The sequence below is a fragment of the Phallusia mammillata genome, chromosome 3 (assembly GCF_965637545.1).
Source record: "Phallusia mammillata chromosome 3, kaPhaMamm4.hap1.1, whole genome shotgun sequence".
Lineage (NCBI taxonomy): Eukaryota > Metazoa > Chordata > Ascidiacea > Phlebobranchia > Ascidiidae > Phallusia > Phallusia mammillata.
Window position 1 is genome coordinate 253,823 of NC_137254.1, and position 24,313 is coordinate 278,135.

At 43.2% G+C, this 24,313-nt stretch overlaps 3 protein-coding genes across 3 annotated transcripts; 1 reads left to right on the forward strand and 2 right to left on the reverse strand.

The window, feature by feature from the left end:
• Positions 1 to 1,428: 1,428 nt before the first annotated feature.
• LOC145218414 (alpha-tectorin-like) lies at positions 1,429 to 3,796 on the reverse strand. The gene is made up of 9 exons (XM_080085827.1): positions 3,760 to 3,796; positions 3,438 to 3,609; positions 3,186 to 3,352; positions 2,767 to 2,938; positions 2,640 to 2,707; positions 2,397 to 2,580; positions 2,025 to 2,168; positions 1,853 to 1,958; positions 1,429 to 1,644 (listed from the first exon to the last, which is right to left on the reverse strand). Exons 2-9 carry the CDS (start codon positions 3,552 to 3,554, stop codon positions 1,541 to 1,543), a joined length of 1,062 nt encoding a protein of 353 aa, XP_079941953.1. The 5' UTR covers positions 3,555 to 3,609; positions 3,760 to 3,796; the 3' UTR covers positions 1,429 to 1,540.
• A 3,987-nt stretch (positions 3,797 to 7,783) lies between these two features.
• On the reverse strand, positions 7,784 to 17,952 carry LOC145218116 (uncharacterized). The gene is made up of 5 exons (XM_080085515.1): positions 17,895 to 17,952; positions 17,516 to 17,629; positions 8,538 to 8,651; positions 8,236 to 8,355; positions 7,784 to 7,983 (listed from the first exon to the last, which is right to left on the reverse strand). The coding sequence occupies exons 1-5, from the start codon at positions 17,950 to 17,952 to the stop codon at positions 7,784 to 7,786; spliced, it is 606 nt and encodes a 201-aa protein (XP_079941641.1).
• Positions 12,819 to 16,938, forward strand: LOC145218828 (uncharacterized). The gene is made up of 4 exons (XM_080086235.1): positions 12,819 to 13,218; positions 13,575 to 13,843; positions 14,527 to 15,096; positions 15,938 to 16,938. Exons 3-4 carry the CDS (start codon positions 14,901 to 14,903, stop codon positions 16,078 to 16,080), a joined length of 339 nt encoding a protein of 112 aa, XP_079942361.1. The 5' UTR covers positions 12,819 to 13,218; positions 13,575 to 13,843; positions 14,527 to 14,900; the 3' UTR covers positions 16,081 to 16,938.
• Positions 17,953 to 24,313: the final 6,361 nt, after the last annotated feature.

Here is a 24,313-nt window from a genome sequence, read left to right on the forward strand (position 1 = left end):
GGTACGCGTTTGCCATGAAAACATAAGTCTACCTACCAGGCAATTAGTGCAGAATACTTGTATTTCTTCCTCATTTTAGTTTTGTGGGGTTTAATGTTACCTCAAGCACGATTGTCAACCTGACAATAAATCACATTTTTTTTGTCTACGGTAGGAAAAACGATAATGTGTTAAAAAAATTAAAAATTTACGCGATTTTCGTTAAGGTGTAGTTTGAAAGATTGCGTGGTACCTTACGTAGCAGAAATGAAACGTTTAACGCTTTAAATGTGTGTTCGTAAAAGATTCCGTTTCGGCCGAATCGCAACAAATTATTCGGCCGAAACCGAATCTTTATAAAATGGCCGATTCGGCCGAATAAATTTGGCAAACGGAATATTCGGTACATCTCTAGTAGCAATTGACTTGTGCTTGGTCGAACCGAGCTAGAACCCGAGCACTTGGTACCGAGCATCGCAACTTTTGATGCTCGGCGCTCGAAAAAGTATTTCTGCATCAACATGTAGGACTAGGTTCACCTAATTTTACAGAACGCATACAATGATTCAAAAGTTGTTTGTTTTATCACATACCAAACCAAAACTATCAATGCCTTCATTGTTGTGCGCGAACAAACGGCTTTCTATTGTTAATTGTGATGGAATAAATGAGTTTTACCTGTAGAAGAGATTCTATAATTTTCAAAATAATTTTACTATTTGACATTAGCACGATCTGACTTTAACAAAGATTACCATTCTGTTGGTCCCTGAAAGACGCGCGTTAGGGCTTGCAACGTATGTGGCCCTCGCAAGATACTTTTAATGTTGGAAGATATTTTAATCCGGCCCAAAGTGAAAAAAAAAAGAGGCGGTAAAAGAAAAAAGGTTGAGAAACACTGAAGTAGACGGATCCATAGGACATGACCAACTCCTGACTCCTAACCCCTCCCGAAGACTGCACCTTTGTTTTGGGGCTTCTATCCAACAGGTTATTTTGGTGGTTTCTGCTCCTGTTGAAGCCCACCCTCTGTCCCTAACACAGGTGATTAGCTGTTAGGTCCCAATTTGACTGATCCCAGCAACGTAGCCCCCCAGTCTTGAGGCGCCAACTTCACCCTCCAACGTGAGTCTCTGCCATATAACGCTTGTAGTAACGGTGTAGCTGTAGTGCGTTTACCATCTATTCACCAATTGTGCCCTCAACTTTGTCGCGCAGTTATTTCCGGCTTGGTGAATATTTGATGCAATTAAGCTGCTGTGATTTGTTTTACCGGCGAAATAAACTTATCTCATCTCAATATCATGTTTATTAAAAATAATGTTTTCCTAAACTTTAATTCAAAAATGAAACGTAGCGTTCGCGAGTTACATTCTACAAGAAAATGATGTAACCTTGCGACGACCTTGCTATCACAAAACCGCCACTTCTATCAACAAGCCATTTTAATGGGGGTTTATTTTGTATTAAAACCATCACACGAAAATCAATTGCAATCTGTGTATATGCCCAATATAGTTATCAGTTTGTCCCTTTCAGTTTTTCATTCATCTTCTCATTTTCATTCTTCCAAAGCCTCATCAGTCTTCCTGTTTCTTCCAAAACTCGAGATGGGAGAGTCTTCCAGAGAGTCTTCCATGATATTCTCAATAAACTGTTGGACCTCTAACAGAATAATGTAATGCTTAAACAAAAGGTACTAATTCATGTAACTTACTGAATTAGATAATCTCCTAGTTTAACTAATTGTTAAATCTTGGATCGATTTGTACAGAACGATTGTTAGCTGCCTAGTTATTAGCAAAACTTTTCAAACAAAATTCAGAACACAAAATAGGATTTGTAGATTGTGAGAAACATAATTGAGTCTTACCAACACAAGTCTTTCCATCTTTCATGAGGAAATATCCTTCAGGACAAATACAGCGAGCTGCACCTGTCGTGTCGATACCACACATGTGAGAGCATCCCAATTCCTCCTAAACAACAGTTTGAAAACGTTATATCCTACGTATTTACACTTACAGCGACAACAGAAGCTTTACCTTGTTGCAAACAAGTTGGTCATCACTATCAAGTTCAGGTGCAAGGACAAACGGTCCGAGAGAGATTTTCTTTGTTGCATCATCAGTTTCGTCAGTGATTGATCTTTTGGCTGAACGAGTCAATGGTTCCATAGGTGAACAGTCCTGATCAAATCAAGTGAAATAGAAAAGATTCTAAGTTGGGTCAAGTTTACTATGTTACTGGGTAAAGCGAAAGAATATTTACGATTAAAATGGGATTGTGCTTTTGTTTATGACATACCAATTCGCTTATGAAGCCATGTTAATGGAGTAGCAAGTCTGGATACACTCGTGTTAACAAACAACTAATTTTAATGGGATTTACAAAAATATCCCCAAACAAATTCGTACTATTTTGCAATCGTTGTCATCCGTTTTTTCGCAGATATTCATTTTGCACGAAAGCCATATCTCCTGTTCCGCATCTTGGACACCAAACCAGCTGAATCCCAGGAACGAAAAGTGAAACTTGTGAGAGTCCGTCACAGGGTAGATGACATTCCCGTTCGCATCAAGAGGATCAGGCGCCTCACAACTGTGAAAAAGAAATATGTTAAAGTGGAACTTTCCTCACCCTGAATTACAAGCGCTCACCCTTTGGTGACAACAGGATAAAAAGTTTCAGTTTCGTCCTCAGATTTGGCCAGATTACAATCAATTCCCTAAACATTTAAAGTAATGTAACAGAGTTGGTATAAGGCATGTTTATTTGACATTGTACCTGCAAAGCCAAGTTGGTGTTAGCTCCCACATCGATGTTAACACCAATGTAAACAGGGGATCCAATTGTTATCGTTTGTTCAGTTTCAATTGTAGTAAAACTTTCCGATTGGTAACGAGCCATTTTCATGTTGATTGATGACGATGTTTTGCCCAAATTCAACCTAACGTTGCTGCAGAAGAGGAATTGACCAGTTAATATTTGTCACAGTACGGCAGCCCGGCCGAAAAGTAACGATATACAGAAACACGCTAAGAAATGTTATAAGGTATTATTATTGGATTATACACAAGCACATATTCGTGATTAGGTCTATATTGTTTATGCTCACATGCCACAACATTCACTCACTCATCACAGTGGGTTCTGCTAATGGGTTCTACATAAATACGAATAAAACTAGTATCGAAATTCCAAACCTGATCATCGCCACTAGAGGTTGATCCATTGTCGCTATTTCTGAACGGTCGTAGGCGCATTGAAACTCCACGACTGCCGAGTCCCCATTGCGATTTATTATTTGCGACGAGCCAGCAGCGACACCAAGCGAAACTTTGTATGTTACCACAATTTCTGTGTCGCTCTCCTGGAATTGAACAACAAAACAGAAAAAATATTTTTGTTGGCTATTTTGCCGAGCTACTTTTTACACCAGTAAACTTGAATCTTACGTGCATGTTTGCAGCACATTGTCCAATTCCAGCCAGGAAATTCATCTTATACACATCAGCCTGGTGGTCCTTCACTGCAAAACAATTGTCCAGTGGTGTCGAATCGTCACCGATCATTTCAAGCTGTTCGCCGGCTCCGAGTAGCTTGGATCGGACGTAACTTCCTCGGAGCCTGCAGAAACAACAGAAGACACAATATAAATGATAATTACAGATGAGAAATAATTTGCACATCGTCTATTATTTGTGCAAAATGTTTCAGTTGTTCAACACATAATGGCAGTTTAGGATAATGATCGAACAATATCTGAACCAAACTAACCTCGCTGTAACTCCAGTTGTTGTGCAGTCGGTTGTGATCTCTAAAAAATAGAAACAAAAAAATATTCTTTAAAAAGCAAATACAAAATCAAACGTAATATGGTTAGTTCAACCGCTTTGCAATCGTAAGGTTAGTGGTTCTTATTCCAGCTCGGCCTCTGAGATGATCCAGTGGTTAGTGCAATCGTAAGGTTGATGGTTTTGAACCCAGTTTGGCCTCTAAGATGACCCAGTGGTTAGTGCAATCGTAAGGTTGGTGGTTTTGAACCCAGTTTGGCCTCTAAGATGACCCAGTGGTTAGTGCAATCGTAAGGTTGGCGGTTTTGAACCCAGTTTGGCCTCTAAGATGACCCAGTGGTTAGTGCAATCGTAAGGTTGATGGTTTTGAACCCAGTTTGGCCTCTAAGATGACCCGGTGGTTAGTGCAATCGTAAGGTTGATGGTTTTGAACCCAGTTTGGCCTCTAAGATGACCCAGTGGTTAGTGCAATCGTAAGGTTGATGGTTTTGAACCCAGTTTGGCCTCTAAGATGACCCAGTGGTTAGTGCAATCGTAAGGTTGGCGGTTTTGAACCCAGTTTGGCCTCTAAGATGACCCAGTGGTTAGTGCAATCGTAAGGTTGATGGTTTTGAACCCAGTTTGGCCTCTAAGATGACCCAGTGGTTAGTGCAATCGTAAGGTTGGCGGTTTTGAACCCAGTTTGGCCTCTAAGATGACCCAGTGGTTAGTGCAATCGTAAGGTTGGTGGTTTTGAACCCAGTTTGGCCTCTAAGATGACCCAGTGGTTAGTGCAATCGTAAGGTTGATGGTTTTGAACCCAGTTTGGCCTCTAAGATGACCCAGTGGTTAGTGCAATCGTAAGGTTGGTGGTTTTGAACCCAGTTTGGCCTCTAAGATGACCCGGTGGTTAGTGCAATCGTAAGGTTGGCGGTTTTGAACCCAGTTTGGCCTCTAAGATGACCCAGTGGTTAGTGCAATCGTAAGGTTGGCGGTTTTGAACCCAGTTTGGCCTCTAAGATGACCCAGTGGTTAGTGCAATCGTAAGGTTGGTGGTTTTAAACCCAGTTTGGCCTCTAAGATGACCCAGTGGTTAGTGCAATCGTAAGGTTGGCGGTTTTAAACCCAGTTTGGCCTCTAAGATGACCCGGTGGTTAGTGCAATCGTAAGGTTGGTGGTTTTGAACCCAGTTTGGCCTCTAAGATGACCCAGTGGTTAGTGCAATCGTAAGGTTGGGGGTTTTAATCCCAGTTTGGCCTCTAAGATGACCCAGTGGTTAGTGCAATCGTAAGGTTGGTGGTTTTAAACCCAGTTTGGCCTCTAAGATGACCCAGTGGTTAGTGCAATCGTAAGGTTGGCGGTTTTAATCCCAGCTCGGCCCCTAAGATGACCCAGTGGTTAGTGCAATCGTAAGGTTGGTGGTTTTGAACCCAGTTTGGCCTCTAAGATGACCCAGTGGTTAGTGCAATCGTAAGGTTGGTGGTTTTAATCCCAGTTTGGCCTCTAAGATGACCCAGTGGTTAGTGCAATCGTAAGGTTGGGGGTTTTAAACCCAGTTTGGCCTCTAAGATGACCCAGTGGTTAGTGCAATCGTAAGGTTGGTGGTTTTAAACCCAGTTTGGCCTCTAAGATGACCCAGTGGTTAGTGCAATCGTAAGGTTGGTGGTTTTGAACCCAGTTTGGCCTCTAAGATGACCCAGTGGTTAGTGCAATCGTAAGGTTGGTGGTTTTGAACCCAGTTTGGCCTCTAAGATGACCCAGTGGTTAGTGCAATCGTAAGGTTGGCAGTTTTAAACCCAGTTTGGCCCCTAAGATGACCCAGTGGTTAGTGCAATCGTAAGGTTGGTGGTTTTAATCCCAGCTCGGCCCCTAAGATGATCCAGTGGTTAGTGCAATCGTAAGGTTGGTGGTTTTAATCCCAGCTCGGCCCCTAAGATGACCCAGTGGTTAGTGCAATCGTAAGGTTGGTGGTTTTAATCCCAGCTCGGCCCCTAAGATGACCCAGTGGTTAGTGCAATCGTAAGGTTGGTGGTTTTAATCCCAGCTCGGCCCCTAAGATGACCCAGTGGTTAGTGCAATCGTAAGGTTGGTGGTTTTAATCCCAGCTCGGCCCCTAAGATGACCCAGTGGTTAGTGCAATCGTAAGGTTGGTGGTTTTAATCCCAGCTCGGCCCCTAAGATGACCCAGTGGTTAGTGCAATCGTAAGGTTGGCGGTTTTAATACCAGTTTGACCTCTAAGATGACCTGGTGGTTAGTGCAATCGTAACGTTGGCGATTTTAATCCCAGCTCGGCCCCCAAGATGATCCAGTGGTTAGTGCAATCGTAAGGTTGGCGGTTTTAATACCAGTTTGGCCTCTAAGATGACCCAGTGGTTAGTGCAATCGTAAGGTTGGCGATTTTAAACCCCGTTTGACCTCTAAGATGACCTGGTGGTTAGTGCAATCGTGAGGTTGGTGGTTTTAATCCCAGCTCGGACCCCAAGATGATCCAGTGGTTAGTGCAATCGTAAGGTTGGCGTTTTCAAACCCAGTTTGGCCTCTAACATGACCCGATGGTTAGTGCAACCGCCTTGCAATCGTAGGGTTGGTAGTTCAGCAATTGTAGGTTTAAAATCAAAATACATGAACACTTATGGTCTTGGGCGTGGCAGTACATACCACAATTGGCTTCATCATCGTCGAAGTCAAAGCAGTCGTGTATTCCGTCGCAAACGTATTTTTTTGGAAGACAATAACCGGATCTGCATCGATGCTCCTCAGGGCCACAATCTCCTTTGATTGTTTAATAGTAAAAAGGCAATGAAACAACCCAGAATAGAGAAGCTTTTACCGCGAAAATTAAACGACAATGCTCCACAGGGCCACCAATGTTATCTACAATTTCTATGGTTAAACTCTTCCATCAAATTAGAAAGGTCACTTTTACCAAAATACTGTTGCACAAATACTAATATATTTTACAAAAATCAAAATGGAAAAACATTTCAAAATATTCAGCACCGGTATCTTACTGGAACATTCTGTAGCTTCAGACTCACACTCCAGACCGTAACACGAAAAATAGAAGGTAGAGCAGTAGTCTTCTTTGCAATGGAATTTGTGGGGCGGGCAATTTTCGATATCTGTAGAATTAACTAAGTTTATAAAAACATTTGTTTAATCGAACATAGCGCTTGCTACTCAAGCGGTTTTCTTATGACTTTGCATCCTATTAGCAGATTTTCTAATTTTCTTCGTGCAGTCAACCATAGCGCTTGTTACATTCACGACTTTGCACGCGTAAAGCGGGTTTCCTAACGAGCTTCGTGCAGTCAACCATAGCGCTTGTTGCATGCACAACATTGCAAGCTGGAAGCGGGTTTCCTAACGAGCTTCGTGCAGTCAATCATAGCGCTTGTTACATGCACGACTTTGCAAGCTTAAAGCGGGTTTCCTAACCAGCTTCGTGCAATCAACCATAGCGCTTGTTACATGCACGAATTTACAAGCTTAAAGCGGGTTTCCTAACCAGCTTCGTGCAGTCAATCATAGCGCTTGTTACATGCACGACTTTACAAGCTTAAAGCGGGTTTCCTAACGAGCTTCGTGCAGTCAACCTTAGCGCTGGTTACATGCACGGCTTCGCCAGATTAAAACGGATTTCCTAACGAGCTTCGTGCAGTCAACCATAGCGCTTGTTACATGCACGACTTTACAAGCTTAAAGCGGGTTTCCTAACGAGCTTCGTGCAGTCAACCATAGCACTTGTTACATGCACGACTTTGCCAGATTAAAGCGGGTTTCCTAACCAGTTTCATGCAGTCAACCATAGCGCTTGTTACATGCACGACTATACAAGCTTAAAGCGGGTTTCCTAGCGAGCTTCGTCCAGTCAACCATAGCGTTTGTTACATTTACGACTTTGTACGCTTTAAGCGGGTTTCCTAACGAGCTTCGTGCAGTCAACCATAGCGTTTGTTACATGCACGACTTTGTACGCTTATTGCGGGTTTCCTAACGAGCTTCGTGCAGTCAACCATTGCGTTTGTTACATACAAATATCGTATTCACATGTATGTGAGATTAAGAGAACAACTGTTTTTGCATTGTATAAAAGCAGAAGTTTACCAATTGAAGGGCATCCAGCTTCATCATTTTCACTAAAACAATCACCCGCTCCGTTGCATTTATAAATTCCAGGGATACATGCTCCATTTGCACAGACAAACTGATCGGGAGCACATTGACCTGTTTCATAGCGTTAATAATGCTTAAGTGATAAGATGCATACGTTCATACTGGAATAAGCAGAAAAAAAAATATGCAGACCATTTCTCTAGTCTGAAATCTTGGTGACCGGCTGATTCGGTAGAACGCCTTCAATTAACTTGGCGTATTATGTTATATACTGAAGTGATAACAAACGTAAAGCAATTGTTTCAAAAAAATGCATCTTTACATGTGCCACCTAGCGGATAAAAGCTCACATAAAAATCTTACCATTGCAGAGAGGCTGTTGATCACCAGGCGGGCATACTCCTTGTTTGCACATCTCAGTGTATGGCCTGCATTCCATTGAAGGTTGGCACTGGAAAGAACCGAAGTTGCAGCCTTCGGAATCTGGTGATAAAAAAAACAAGTTTGCAAGCATTCTATGCTGGTGCTGATGTAATCCAAAACCCAGTGCATAAAACCCGAGGCCAAACGGATGCCCAAACTGTATAGGTATACAATTTAAATAGGTTTAAACCACCCTTTGTCGACCAAAACTTGAAAACCAAACTGAGATCTGAAATAATTACTTGTACAGCCAGCTTCGTCATCATTGCCAGAACAATCCTGTCTCCTGTTACATTTCATGTAGGAAGGAATACAAGCTCCTGATTCACATCGATATTCGTCAGCTGCACAGTTTCCTACAAGAAGAAACAAAGTTGAGTTGATACGACTTGGGGGAAAAGCTGTTTTTTGTTATTATACAACAAACCAACATACAAGAGGGTCTGGTGGACTTTCTTGAATAAACGCAATAACTCCCTAACCCTATGACGTAACCTAACGATATTGATATTTAAGGAGCTACGTCATAACCCGGATATGTCACACACACATAATGACGTCATTATAATGTCATCATAATATTATGCGGGCCTTAAAAATAACACTTTGAAGCGACGCAAGCGCGGACTTTAACAATGTAGAGGCCTATGCTTGCACCAAATGTACTTTCTTGACCAGAATTCGCGACCCCACTACGGAAAAAGTGAAGCGCCCAGAGCGGCAATATTGGTACCGTTTGAAAGGTCCATCCCTCCTCTCGACGTTGCACCCCCTCACTTTGACCTCCAAAGTACGTGCGCCGCCCAGCGATTGTCTAAACAAAGGAGGTTTTGGTCGCATTGTGACGTCACAACGAATTATGGTGAAATTATGGGACCGCGTTCGATGGAAAGAGTAATACTTCTTGGTAGTACGCAGAAAATTTCGAATTAATACCTTAAAGGGTCTGTCGTTGAAAGCTGCCGCAAGGGGGTGCACCTCGAAGCGACGCAAGCGCGGACTTTAACAATGTAAAAGTGAAGCGCGCAGAGCGACAATTTGAGTATCGTTGGAGAGGTCCATCCCTTCTCTCGACCTTGCACCCCCTCACTTTGCCCTCCCAGGTAGGTGCGCCACCCAGTGATTGTCTAAACAAAGCAGGTTTTCGTCGTATTGTGATGTCACAACGAATTATGGTAAAAATTATGGTATCGCGTTCGACGGAAAGAGTAATACTTTTTGATAGTTCGAACAAGTTTTCAACTTGAAACCTCGAAAGATCTGTCGTTGAGGGTTGTCCCAAGGGAGGCACAATATTCGCTTGGGGCATTACAATTCTCATCACTCCATATTATTTTTCATTTGATTTACGGCTGTGTGTGACCTGTACTTGGGTCAGCATGATCACAAAACCATATAAACGGGCATTTCCATGCACGGTTTCTTGCTTTAGATGCAAACATTTATCATCACTATTATAAACATTTATGTGGGTTTGTACGTAAATCCTGTTTTTCGGCAGGGACGTAACTGTTGTTCTTGCGTTGGTCGCGTCACATCGTAAAATTGAGAGCAATTGATGTCATTGTTTCTATGACGTCATTGTTTCTATGACGTCATGAGAAGGTATGATGACATCATGTATGAAGTTTGGGCTCGCTATGATGGATATTTTACAAAATGGCGCAATTTTCAAGTTTTGTAAAAGTCTATAATGACGTCGTAATGACGTCATTGCGTATGTGACGTATCCGGGTTATAACGTAGTCTATCATATATCAATATCGTTAAGTTACGTCATAGGGTTAGGAAGTTATTGCGTTTGGACAAAATGCACCAGAAGTACACTAGAAAGTATGAGACAACTTACAGAATTAGAGTGTTGCAATATATGCACGGTTCTAAATATTCCAAGCAAAAATACACACAAGCCAATATTTGAGTGCAAAACATCACAGCGTTGCGACAGGTTCTATTGTCATCGTCAGGTTAAATAAATCCAACAGAAGGAGAGACTTTGTATAAGTCGTTTGTGTGAATAATCATGCACAAGTATCAAACAACAATGTGAAAAAAGGCAGCTATAAGGGTGGCTTGAAATCATGCATCAGAGTCTGCGTGAACACTGAACAAGGATTTGAATGCATCAGCAAGTGAAAAAACGACATAGTATAAAAGTGAAACAACCACTAGTGCAGTATTGCACAACCTGCGGCCGCAGGCACGAACATGTTTGCTCCGACATGTGTACTGGGGTCGTGACACAAGTAATACTTTACATATTATAAATCGGGATTTCAAAACTGCTCAAAACAGATTTTGCGGGACTAAAAGAGTATTATCAGGCTAGTAGGCATATGTGTCATATTTTTTGTACGCCTATTGTGTGCAAACAATGCAAAAGGGCACCACGTCATGCGTCACAATATAGATGGTGAGGTCATAAACAATAAAGACTGATCGTTAGACTGTTCAGCTCAATCTGTGCATCAAGTTAAAAATTAGATAATATATATATATGAGATAAACCTATTTTTCCTTCAGCATTTTATAAACAAAATCAAGATGGCACTTGGCAGTGAAATAAGTATCCGCGATGCGGCCGTCGTAGCGAAAAGGTTGTGAACCCCTGGACTAGTGTAAGAAAATAAACTGAGAATGAACGGGTTTGCTTTGCTGGTGTTGCGAATAAAATTACAACTTTCTTTATTGCACTGTTTTGCCACTTGTTTAGTTTGTTGTTTTGTCACTATATGTTTGCCTTTTCTCGTAACATGATTTATTGGTTTATTGCACAGTTTTGTTATTGTTTGGTCTGTTGGTTCGTCGACATACGTTCATACGCGATTCATTTCCATATGTTGCGAACATTATTATCTTTGTTTATTCGTTTTCTGTCCCGGCACTACGTTTGGTTGTTGCACTGTCACTATATGTTATCCGTCTTTTCTGTTTGTGTTTCACCATTGGTGTTGTTTTACGTAGGTTTCTCAACCTACCTTGCGTATATTTGTTTCTCATAGCAGACTTTCGTTTTGTTTTATTTCCTATTCGTTTCGAATGCAACCCACCGTGTTGCCTTGGCATTCCTGCGCGTGTCCCTAATTACGAACATCCTCGGGACTTTGCTTAATTTGCCTCAAGAATAACTGCTGTTTTCTCCTCGTGGCTGGCTCCCTAACGTGAGGGCTGTGAAAATGTGATGAGGCAGACTTGGTTGGTCGGCCTTGGTAGAACGTGCTTCTTGGCTTGTGAGATCTTTTAATAATTTGTCTGTTTTCTTATAGTGTTTTTAAAGTGCTACGTTAGCCCGATTGTGTTGTCGAGAACCGTGCTTATTTTACTCCGTTTTTATAATAAGAACAAAGGATATATTGCATATTTTGTTACTGTTTTGCAAGAGAAGTAAGAGTAGCGCGCGGTCTAGTTATTGGTTTTGCCGGCTAGCCGTTAGGGCAGCGTCCTGAACCTTAGGCGCAGAAATAGTAGCGCTACAAATTGGCGAGCACGCCAGGACGCTGCAGCCGCGCACGACCGCGCGCTTCACTGCCGACCAAGTAAGTTGATTTTATTTTCATGGCTTTGAACGTGTGTATGAACCCGCCCCGATTTATGATCGGTGATGATTTTAATAGTTTTATTGAAGTTTTTAATTCGTATTGTGCAAGCGTGAAAGCGACAGAAGAAGTCAAAAAACATTTACTGCTTACGCACGTCGACAAAGATTTTTTGTGGGACTTAACTGATGGTGCTAATGTGTATAAGTACTCCTTTGACGAATTGGTATCCAAAGCAAACGAACATGATTTTAAACACGGCCAAGTGCTGCGCCACGATCTTATGGATAGGGTACAACAACCAAACAAATCCCCACGGGCCTTCGTATATGCACTGCAATCACTGGCCGATAGAGGGTACCCTAAGGCAGAAGACGCCAACGTTAAGAACGAAGTGCTATTTCTGGCGCTTGTCAAGGGGCTATCTGATCGAAGTTTGGCTTCTGACGTTGTGCGCAACGTAAAGTCCAGAGAGTTTGTCGCTGCAGCAAAGGTCGCCATAGGCGCCGGGCCCCCAAATCCCTCCTTGCCTTTTCCAGTTTCAGGGTTGGAAAAGCGACCGGAGACCCAAGAAGTTCGAGATGCCATTCAGCGGATTGACGCCAACCTCCAACAGTGTATGTCGTCCTTCAGACGCGATTTAGACGCCATGCGCTCGGAAATTGTTCAGTTTCGGGCAGACATATGTACAAAACCGGATAGGTACAACCGCACTGCACCGACAAGGAACGGTAAGCCTAGTATACGTGAATGTTTTACATGTGGTTCACGAGAGCACCTGGTTCGAAGTTGTACAATGGGTAGACCAAACAGACAAACAAGCAAAGATTTAATTCCGGTTGTTCGTAGCGCAACAAGGCCATCTGCAACGTCACCCCGGGTGGTGAAGAAAAGAGAGGAAACTTGTCCAAAGCAGTAGCATGTCGCCGAAACGTGCAGCGTCCGTGAAAAACTCTACCGGTATGTAAATATTAAGATCTTCGAACGTCGGGTATGTGCCCTGGTGGATACGGGGGCGTCTGTAACTGTTATTCACAAGCGCGTATGGGACTCGCTGTCCAAAGGCGAAGCTTGTCTATCGCCTGTTCCCAATACCGTTAGGTTTTCTAATGCCGACGGGGGCGAGCTACTTATAAACGGGCAATGTAACCTGACGATCGAAGTCGGCAACATCACTGACGAGTTTTTGGTGTACGTGACCTCTAACATTCAAGAAGATTGTATACTTGGTTTAGATTTCCTGCAGCGTAACCACTTCAACCTATGTTACGGAAACCGAACACTTTGGAGCAAGAGTTGCACGTTACCTCTACTGAGTTCGCGATTCAACCTGAAAGGAGCTGACGTGTGCTTGATTCAGCAAGCAACTCTTCCTGCACACACTGAGGTATGTGTCTGGGGTAAATTAGACCTCGATGTGGATGAACAACACCTTCCTATAAACATGACTGTTATGATCGGAAAGCTTTCCGCCTTTCAAGCAAAATACGGCGCGTTGGGTGCTACATATCTAACTAACTGTAAAAATCACACAGTACCGGTGTATCTGGCGAATTTAACAGACGACCCTATTCGATTGTCGAGCGGGTGTCGAGTAGCAAGGTGTTGCCCAGTGACGGGGACGGGGGAAGACACTGCCTTAGGAAATGATACGTGCGAAATAACCGGCCAAACTGCCCCGAAACCATGTGCTTGTAATGGAGGCCGATGTATGCGTTCTTATTCTGTAAGTCGTGTTTCCAGGTCCGAAACCCAACAGGCCACATACGCGAACTCGGAACGCCAGGTGCTCGAAGATATAGAAGTTGGGGACCACATAACCGAACAACAACGCAATCGAGTCTTCGATCTAGTGCGTGCGAAGCTACAAGCTTTTACGACCGAAGGAGGGAGCCTGGGCCGTACAGACCTGGTCCGGCATACCATTGACACGGGCGATCATCCACCAGTAAGACAGCCACCTAGGAGGATGGCGCCTCATGATAAAAGAAAAGTAGAAGAAATAGTAAGAGGTATGCAAAACGACGGACTTATAAGACCTTCGCAGTCGCCATGGTCAAGTTCAATTGTACTTGTGCGTAAGAAAAACGGCGAAACTAGGTTTTGCATAGACTATCGACAAGTAAACCACCTCACTAAGAAAAACAGCTATCCTATTCCTAGGGTAGACGATAGCCTGGACGAGATGTCCAACTGCAAATATTTCTCAACCCTCGACTTAAAATCTGGTTATTGGCAGATACCCATGGAGAATAAATCTAAAGAGAAAACTGCGTTTGCGAGTCATCTTGGTTTGTACGAATTTAATGTCATGCCCATGGGTTTATCAAATTTTGCGGCTAGCTTTCAGCGCCTTATGCGCATCGTTTTAGCTGGCGTCGAGTGGAAAGGAGCTTTGGCCTACTTGGACGATGTTATTGTGTACTCTCGTACGTTTGATGAAAACCTGACGCGGCTTGAAACGGTGCTAGATCGTCTTATAAAATCTGGCCTAACTTTAAAACCTTCAAAATGCTCGCTACTACGAAAGAAGGTTAGTTTTCTGGGGCACATCGTGTCGGAAGAGGGAATAGCGTGTGACGCAAGTAAGGTCGAATCAGTTCGCTCGTGGCCCACCCCAAAGAACGTACGTAACATACGACAGTTTGTAGGGTTGACGTCATACTATCGACGATTTATTAAACGTTATTCTCAGATTGCCGCACCACTTCACAGGTTAACAGAAAAGGGGGTAAAGTTCCAATGGACTGATAAAGAACAGGACGCCTTTGTGGAGTTAAAGAACCGACTGACGACTGCTCCTATCCTGCAGCACCCGGATTTTAATAGAAGTTTCGTCCTCGACACAGACGCATCAGATACGGCGGTAGGGTGCGTTCTTGCTCAAATTGTTGATGATAAAGAGTGTGTAATTGCCTATGGAAGCAGGACGCTATCTAAAGCTGAACGCAACTATTCCACGACACGCAAGGAACTACTGGCGATAGTTTATGCGTTTAAACTGTATCGTTGCTACCTTTTAGGACGTAGATTCTTGCTTCGAACAGATCATTCATCCCTCCGTTGGCTATGAAATCCCGTGAGCTTTACGGACAGTGTGCCAGATGGATAGAGAAACTGGCTGAGTACGACTTCGAACTTGTACATCGCCCAGGGAAACGGCATGCCAACGCTGATGCCTTAAGTCGTGTGAAGTGTGATGACGAGGACGACCCCATGCCTTTTTCAATAAACACCGACTATAACAAAGCCACTGGATATGCAGGTACTGCTAATGTTATCGATTTTCGGGAAACAGTGGGTTGGCCAGTACAAAAAATAGCGGAAGCCCAACGGGCAGATCCTGAAATTGCTCCAGTGTTCGAGTGGCTAGACGCAGGAAAGCGCCCGCCTTATCGCGGGATTAAACGATTGTCCTCTATGACACGGCACCTTTGGGGTCAGTTTGGTAAACTTGATGTTAATGAGGGGGTCGTATATTATCGAAGTGATAACCCTCACCAACCAGGAGTTGACATTAGCCGTTTACTCACTCCCCAATCTATGCGCCATGATGTGGTTACCGCCTTACACAACTGCCCCCATGGGGGAGGACACTTGGGGATTGCAAAAACTGAGTCTAAAGTTATGGAAAGGCACTATTGGCCGGGGTGGCGCACTGACGTGGAAACATTTGTTAGGAGTTGCTTGGTGTGTGAGCAAAGCAAGAAGTTTGTTGTAAAACCGAGAGCACCTTTAGTGCCATCAGATGAAATGGCCCCCATGCAGCGTGTAGAGATAGATGTCCTCGGTCCTTTGCCACAATCTATGGACGGTAACGTGTTTATTCTCGTGGCTTGTGATGTGTTTACTAAATACGTGCGCGCGTGGCCTCTTAGGAGCCAGAAAGCACCTGAAGTGGCCAGTTTGTTGTTTCATAGGTGGTTCACAGTCCATGGCGTACCCAACGTCCTTCATTCCGACCGAGGCACAAATTTCGAGTCTCAACTGATCGCAGAACTATCGCGGTTAATGGGTTGCCGTAAGACCCGAACAACCTCTTACCACCCCGAGGGGAATGGGGGGTGCGAACGAAATAATCGAACTATTGTATCTATGATCCGCAGCTATGTCCAAAACGATCCTCGAACCTGGGACGAAGCATTGTCAGCGGTGGTGGCGGCATACAACGCAAGCGCGCACGAAAGTACATCGATATCACCACATTATCTACTCAATGGGCATTCTCTTCGGTTGCCAGCCGACCTGATGGGTGCACCAACAATCGCAGAGACCTGAAGCATACGTAGAAGGACTACGGTCAAGATTGCAATTGGCACAGGGAGTGGTGCAGGAAATTTTAACGCGGCAGCGGAAAAGGATGGCAGACCATTATGATCGCCGATGAAAGGGTGAACCGCATCAGGTTGGTGACGTGGTGTGGCTGACTAATCCCGCCGTACCAGTGGGGACTTGTCGCAAGTTCCACATGCCATTTAAAGGGCCCTTCCGCGTTACCGACATCAAGCCTCCGGTGAATTATGTTATCGAAGACGACGCTGGTCGACAGCAGACCGTACATTTCAATCGATTGAAGTCCAGCAGTGCGAAATGGGAAGACGTCGGCGGACGAGACCGGCCTCAAGAGGAATCACCAGGAGAACAAAGCATTAACCCACCTCTCGTCACGTGCTTCGTAACACTGCCGGTTGCGGAAGAAGCACAAGGTGACGTTACGATAGAGTGTGGTGACGATTCGACTGATGACGGCCCGATTGCAAGTCGTCTTAGGGCACGCACGCAACGAACACATTGTAACGGCGAAACATAGTTTTGTTGCCCGGGAGTGCAACAACGCGGGAAGGGGGGTGTGTTGCGAATAAAATTACAACTTTCTTTATTGCACTGTTTTTCCACTTGTTTAGTTTGTTGTTTTGTCACTATATGTTTTCCTTTTCTCGTAATATGATTTATTGGTTTATTGCACAGTTTTGTTATTGCTTTGGTCTGTTGGTTCGTCGACATACGTTCATACGCGATTCATTTCCATATGTTGCGAACATTATTATCTTTGTTTATTCGTTTTCTGTCCCGGCACTACGTTTGGTTGTTGCACTGTCACTATATGTTATCCGTCTTTTCTGTTTGTGTTTCACCATTGGTGTTGTTTTACGTAGGTTTCTCAACCTACCTTGCGTATATTTGTTTCTCATAGCAGACTTTCGTTTTGTTTTATTTCCTATTCGTTTCGAATGCAACCCACCGTGTTGCCTTGGCATTCCTGCGCGTGTCCCTAATTATGAACATCCTCGGGACTTTGCTTAATTTGCCTCAAGAATAACTGCTGTTTTCTCCTCGTGGCTGGCTCCCTAACGTGAGGGCTGTGAAAATGTGATGAGGTAGACTTGGTTGGTCGGCCTTGGTAGAACGTGCTTCTTGGCTTGTGAGATCTTTTAATAATTTGTCTGTTTTCTTATAGTGTTTTTAAAGTGCTACGTTAGCCCGATTGTGTTGTCGAGAACCGTGCTTATTTTACTCCGTTTTTATAATAAGAACAAAGGATATATTGCATATTTTGTTACTGTTTTGCAAGAGAAGTAAGAGTAGCGCGCGGTCTAGTTATTGGTTTTGCCGGCTAGCCGTTAGGGCAGCGTCCTGAACCTTAGGCGCAGAAATAGTAGCGCTACACTGGTGAAAAAACTTACCGTCGCAATTCTGTTCATCAGTAGAACACGAAGCAACACCGTCGCAATTGAATTTGTAAGAGACGCATTTTCCGTCGCATGCGTACTGGTGATTTGGACAAACTTGCCCACTTCCTGTCAACCAACAAATATAAGCTTTATTTCATATGTTATTTGGATACACTGTAGTGGTAAAGTGGATAAATCGGACGCCTCCCACTCGCAAGGTCGACGGTTCAAACCTTGTCATTGTGTTAAGGATTTGCAAAATTTACTGTTAAGAAAGGGAATTGAAACAAAAGCTCGAAATTGAACCCGCTGCATTGTGACGTAATACTTATCACAATGAGTTGATTCCGTTAAAACTTCTGTTTGTTTCAACGTTTATTAGCTTTCTTACCGGGTTTTGTAAAGAAGATGACAAAGAAGGCCAGAAACTTCCAGTACATTAACATCATCGTTGTATTTCGTTCTACACAATCTGCATAAGTTGTAAGCAAAAAAAAAACGATTGTAGTAAAAATACACGAATCTATTTAACAAACAAAAAATCGACTATAATTCTTCATTAATCAAACCAAATTACAAAAAGATTCTCTTTCGCAGGAATTAGAATCGGGTAGCGTCTGGTAACTGTTCGCATTTTAAATTGTCCTAGTTAACTCCTGAACAAACATGTGTATAAGGTATCAGCATCTCCACTATTATCAACTGCGAACCTTACTGTGGAGGTACACACTGATAAGCGGCTCCGTACAGGGGCGGAATTTATTGTCAGATGCAAACTGCTACGTGGCCTTCCAATACACCGTTCAACAACAGATGCAAAAACAGGAAACCGTATTGTGATCGTAAAACAATTGTTCGAGATACACACGGTTCATAACAGGATACTGTATTGTTATTAACCAACGATGATTAAGTAGTTTTGCTGATCAACAACCTTGTTTGTGCACGCTTCGTTGGGAAAAACAACCCTTGTTATTGTAAAGCACTAGATGTGCATAAAACCAGGACCATATTTGTAAGGTTGGTGGTTTTAATCCCTGCACGGCCATTAAGATGACCAAGTAGTTAGTGAAACCGGCTTGCAATCGTAAGGTTGGTGGTTATAATTCCAGCTCGGCCTAAGATGACCAATGGTTTGTGCAATAGAATATGGAGTTTATTGGTTAAACAGTCCTGTAGAACAAAAGTCCTGAAAAACTTTAACGCATGTTTCTTGGTTTTTCTGTTACATGCTTTATTATTCAGATTATTTTTCAACAGCATGGTGATACGGCGTTTGATCTGATGAGCTATGATGGCAGCTAATAGCTGCCGAGCGTTCAACGGTTTCCGCGCACACATCGCTTATTGTTACACGACCCTATGTTGGTAGCTGTGTGCCGTTAATATACCAACTGATGCTTCACAACATACAATACTTCAAGGGATCAGATAATTATATTTTGAAACGTTTAAATTACCAATCCCACAAGAATAACTCTTTAAGAATGTTTAATTTAATAAACCATTTCGTTCATACTAAATTTACAAGCCTCGACACAATCATGTTAACAAAACAACTAATTTTAATATATGAAACAAAAGGAATATGAAAAAGTATTTAAAAATAATATTATTTTACACTATTGTGCAGTCGTTGTCGTCCGTTTCTTGGCAGATATTCATTTTGCACGATAGCCATATCTTCTGTTCTGAATCTTGGACACCTGACCAGTTGAATCCCAGGAACGAAAAAAAAACTTGTGAGAGTCGGTCACGTTGTAGATGACATTCCTGTATCAAGAGGATCAGGCGCGGCACAACGCACAATACGTTGGCCAAACAAAAAAACGTTTTTCCACCCGTTGGAACGGACATTGATGCGCGTAAAAAAGCTCGACAACACAACGCGAATGACGACAAGTCGGCGTTAGCGCACCATCATGCTATTGCATTATGCTATACAGAGCGGTATTCGATAAATATTTGGATATTGCAGAATGCTTTTATGTGCAGTTTGTGCAAAAGTTACCAGCCCACGTACTGGACATATTTGACGATAAGTGGCTCAGAGTTGTTCGTCAGCAAACGGGCCTGACTTTACACTCTGTGTGAATATTTTTGGAATAAATTTAACTGACTAGGTAGCCAGTTGCTGGACCTGACCTAATGTCAAACATCCCTAAAACATCTTGTTCAAAATCAATGGTCTATTGTGTTTGTTGTCTTGGTCTTTCTTGGTGCTTGAATGAATAGGTCTGTCCATCAAACTTTCGGGCCAGAACGGGCATCTCAAAAACGATTTGGATTCGGGTCGGGTTTCGGGCTTGCACTTTCGGGTTCGGGTTCCAATTTCAGGCCCATTTACAACTCTAAAGTAGCTTAACAAAATCATCGCCAGCATTAACAATAAAAAATGCTCCTCCCAAGGGTAAAATAAAGACCTCCCCAATCTGCAAGCCACAGTAAAAACTCTAAGACCAATTCGGCAAAGGAACTTACATCTACATCTTTCATTTTGAACAAAATGCAAATTTAACAACTTGCTAGAAGAACAACACTTGCACTATATAAAATGAAACCACTTAACACCAAACAATTGCAAAAGAAGTTGTGTAAAACCGCCAGGGACAGGATAAGATAAGTTCAAACGAGCCGTCTCATTATTCGACTCAAAAACATTCCACTCTACTCGGGTTTGGCGAAGCTAACTGCAAACCAGTCAAGTGTGACGAGCGTGGGAAAATGATCCCGGAAGAGCTGGAAAAATCGATTTTGAAAGCGAAAGAAAAAGTCAGTTTTGTCCCGTTTTGGCAAATGTTTAATTTGTATTTAATAGGTGCAGATGTATTGAAGTTTACGAATAGCCAAGAAACATTACTCCCAAATATATCAACAGGATTTACCCATTTAATAACCCAATTAAAACTGCTTTAAGAACGAATCAAAATGACTAAAATGATATTTTAATTTTTAGCCGATTTCAAAGCAACCACGTCATCCCGATTCATGGGTTAACTGATGCGTGACGTACAAAGGTGACGTCAGTCCAATTTTTTAAGACACAGTCTTAATTGTCCGCTTGGTGACGCACAAGAGCAACGCAAGTTTGAGTTGAAAATAGATTTGAATTCTGAGTTTCTGTTCGCTTCAGTTGAAACTACAAACTTCATATTGTGAGAATTTTCAAATAAATTCGTGAACGAAGTGAAACATGCACCGTATCCATGACAACCCGGCAACTTGTTTCACTGGTTTCATAAAAATTGTAAAATAGCAACAATTCCGTGAAAAACTACAACAATTGTGTTGGACGTCAAAACATCGGTAAAAAATATAGTTGTCTAAAGAGTTGTCCCTCTGGAACTCCGTCCAATGTGGTGGGCTCACCCGAGGTGAGACCCTCGGGAACGTCGGTAGTTGTGGTGGGCTCACCCGAGGTAAAAACTCTCTGGAACATCAGTAGTTATGGCGGGCTCACCCGGAGTGAAACCCTGGTGGGCTCACTCAATGTTAGACCCTCTGGATCTCCGTCCAATGTGATGGGCTCACCTGAGGTGAGTGGCCGAACTGCCGGCACACGAAACACTGCGGTGGCTGGTTGTCATACTCCACATTGAAGGCGAAGCCTCCTATGCGAATGTTTGGCCCGATAGGTCTGGTATTCAGGTCGGCCGTTTTTCGTCGGCCCCAATAGATCTTTTGCGTCCTGCACCCTCCAACGGCCTTGTAGCTTGTCTGTTTTTTTAACCGAGCCATGCTTCTTTTCGATACACTGTCGGACCTCCTCCATTGGGTAATTTGCAGGGATTTCTTTGACAATAACTTTCGTCCACTCCTGATCGTGCAGCCTTGCGAATTCAACAGCTTTGATTCGCTTCAATTTGTCTACCAATTGTTTCGCCTTCTCGCGACTGCGTCATGTTAAATCTGTGAGACCACCTCGGCGCTCAACGATGCCTTCTAAGTCCCTGATCTGTCCCTGCCCTAATTTAAAGTCGAGAACTGCAGTTTTGCGAGCAACTCACCGATGTAGTGTCGCGATTTTTTCTGGGGCAGTTTTGCCAACACCTCGGCCTCCCGATTGAAATACAGCGATTTAGATAGGGAACTGCTCGCCTTGCATCTCGCTGTTCGTCATTGAGGTCGCGTTTTCACCACCCACACCGATAATCAGCCTTTGACCATTGCTTTCACCAAAGTGTCAGCTCCGTTGTCAGCACGCCAATGAAAAAACGTTATTTAACCGCCATTTCTGAGTCGACCGTTTTACTCGTTGGCCAGAAGCAATTCCTATGCCTGATGCTACCTCGATAACGTGTGCATGAACATTTGCATTCCCGTTTAGGGGATCCTTCTGACATATCATCAGATCGCGGCCCCCAGTTTACCTCCGATCTATGGACGGTTTTCACCCAGCTTCTTGGAATTCAACTGCACCGCACAACCTCGTTCCACCCTCAAGCTATTTTCCTGGCGGAACGCTTTCATCGCCACATGAAAAGTGCGCTCATGGCACGTCTAGCGGGCCCCAATTGGTTCGAGCCACCATGGCGATTGTTTACTTGTTGTTTACGGTTCTGCCATCACCGTTCCAGGCGATTGTTTTCGCCCACAACATCAGAAGCTTTTGTTACGTTTTTATTTTGTCACCAATATATGACGTCATAACACATTTCTATGTGGTTTTCGCTGTAACGAATTGTCGGGGAGACGTGGCCCAACGCGGCTGAGAAGCCCGCAATTGGAGTTGGAGTTGTTGAGCGGTGGTTCTATCGCGATTGTGTATCTGCGCTGCTTTTATCGTTTTTTATCATTATAAATACAAGTTTTGTTTTGGATACTGACAGCCCGTTATTACAGCAGAACCGAAAAAAATGAGACGAGAGATATTCCTCTCGTCGGTGCTATAATTGTAATGAAGAGGGTCATTTTGCGAGAAATTGCAGGCCAAGAAGACCACGTAGAATTAACACCAACGAGAGTGTGCTGTGCAAGTATTCTAACGTAAACATCAATGGCATAGCTGTGTTTGCAATAAATGATACCAGGAACACTGTCAGTGTGGTGTCAAGTGCTGTTTGTAAGAAACTTACAATAGGTGTGTTTTAGTGGCATGCAATGTATTTAGCAAATACATGCAAGCTTGGTCATTCGGCCGAGGAAACCGCGGCAATTTTATACCACCGTTGATTTACGGTACACGGTGTACCCGAACGTATCCATTCCGACCAAGGTGGAAATTTCGAAAGTAAGATTTTCACAGAACTTGTGCAACTGTTGGAATGTACCAAATCGCGAACATCCCCGTATTCCCCCCGCAGCAATGGCGGGGTTGAGCGAAATAATAAAAATATTATTAGTATGCTTAAAAATTATACACAGGGGGATCCACGACGTTGGGACAAGGCCCTATCTTCAATCGCAGCCACGTATAATGCAAGTGTTCATGAATCCACAGGAATGACTCCACACTTTCTGCTGTATGGTCGAGAACTTAGACTATCCGCCGATTTACTGCTTGATAGGCCAGCAAGCTCTCCAACCACAGCCAACGAAGCAGAGCTTCAGGATCGATTACGGCTGGTGCAGGAGGTAGCAGGAGAACGTCTCCGCAACGTTTGTGAACGAATGATAAACGTTGCGATCGCAACTCGACAACTGTCACCTACTCCGTGGGTGATTTTGTTATGCTTAGAGACACTGTATTGGGGCCAGATGAAACTTATTAGGTCCTGAAGGTATTCCACATTATTAGGTCCTGAAGGTATTTCACATTATGACATCAAACGTCCATAAAAATGCTACACATTCAACCACTTGCTATATTTGTGACGTAACAGTCACTCGATTGCCTCTCCTTGCAGTAGCAAATCATTTGCCACGTGGTGTTAGTTTTAAATAGATTTTAGAGGTATTAGCGTGGATCCTTATATTGTTATTAAAAATATAAATGTAAAAGCATAGAGCCAATAAATGATAAGCTGCAGACAGTGCACACTGTTTCGACCTATAAGGTCTCATGCACTGATGAGACCTTATAGGTCGAAACAGTGTGCACTGTCTGCAGCTTATTAAAAATATATTTTTGGAAAAAAAGACAGATCGGTAATGGAGCTAAGGGGTTTCCAGAAAGAATGGACAAACTATTTTTAGTCGAAATAAGTGATAAACTTGTATGCCTTGTTTGTTGCAAACAAGCAGCAAAGAAAATATCAAATCTGCAGCGATAAAATATAAAACCACTTGTGTGCTTTGGGTATTTTTACACGGAATTAGAAAATAAAATAAAATATTGTGCAATTCATGAAAATGTTGTGCAATTCAAGCGGCCCGCAGTAGTAAGTAGGTTCCCCAGCCCTGGCGTAGATCCTCGAGTCTTGTACCATCATCCCCTGCCAACTGCTCTTGGACCGGGTCTAGCTGTTACATGTGTTGGTGTCCATAAAATCAAATCACTGATGACTTCTTCTTTACTTCTGTGGCGATGTCCAGCAAATCTCATCCTCCTTTCTTTTATCACTGATGATATTTTAGACAAGTTGCCGCACAGACGCTTATTGGATTATTGCCTTCCAGTAACTTACATGTTTAAAACAACACTCAGCATTCGTGTGTATGTTCCATCTAGCTTCTTTTCTAGTTTTCTCGTTAGCGTCCAAGCTGATGATCCATAAAGCAGTGAGGATTCCACCACGGCTCTGAAAGACCTTTCTTACTTTGTTCAGAGAGTGTTGATTTCCAAAGAGCTCTTAGCAGAAAAAGTGCACGCCAAGCCTTTGCTATACTAACGAGTACATCTTTTTCTGCCGTGGCAATGCGGCTACCCAG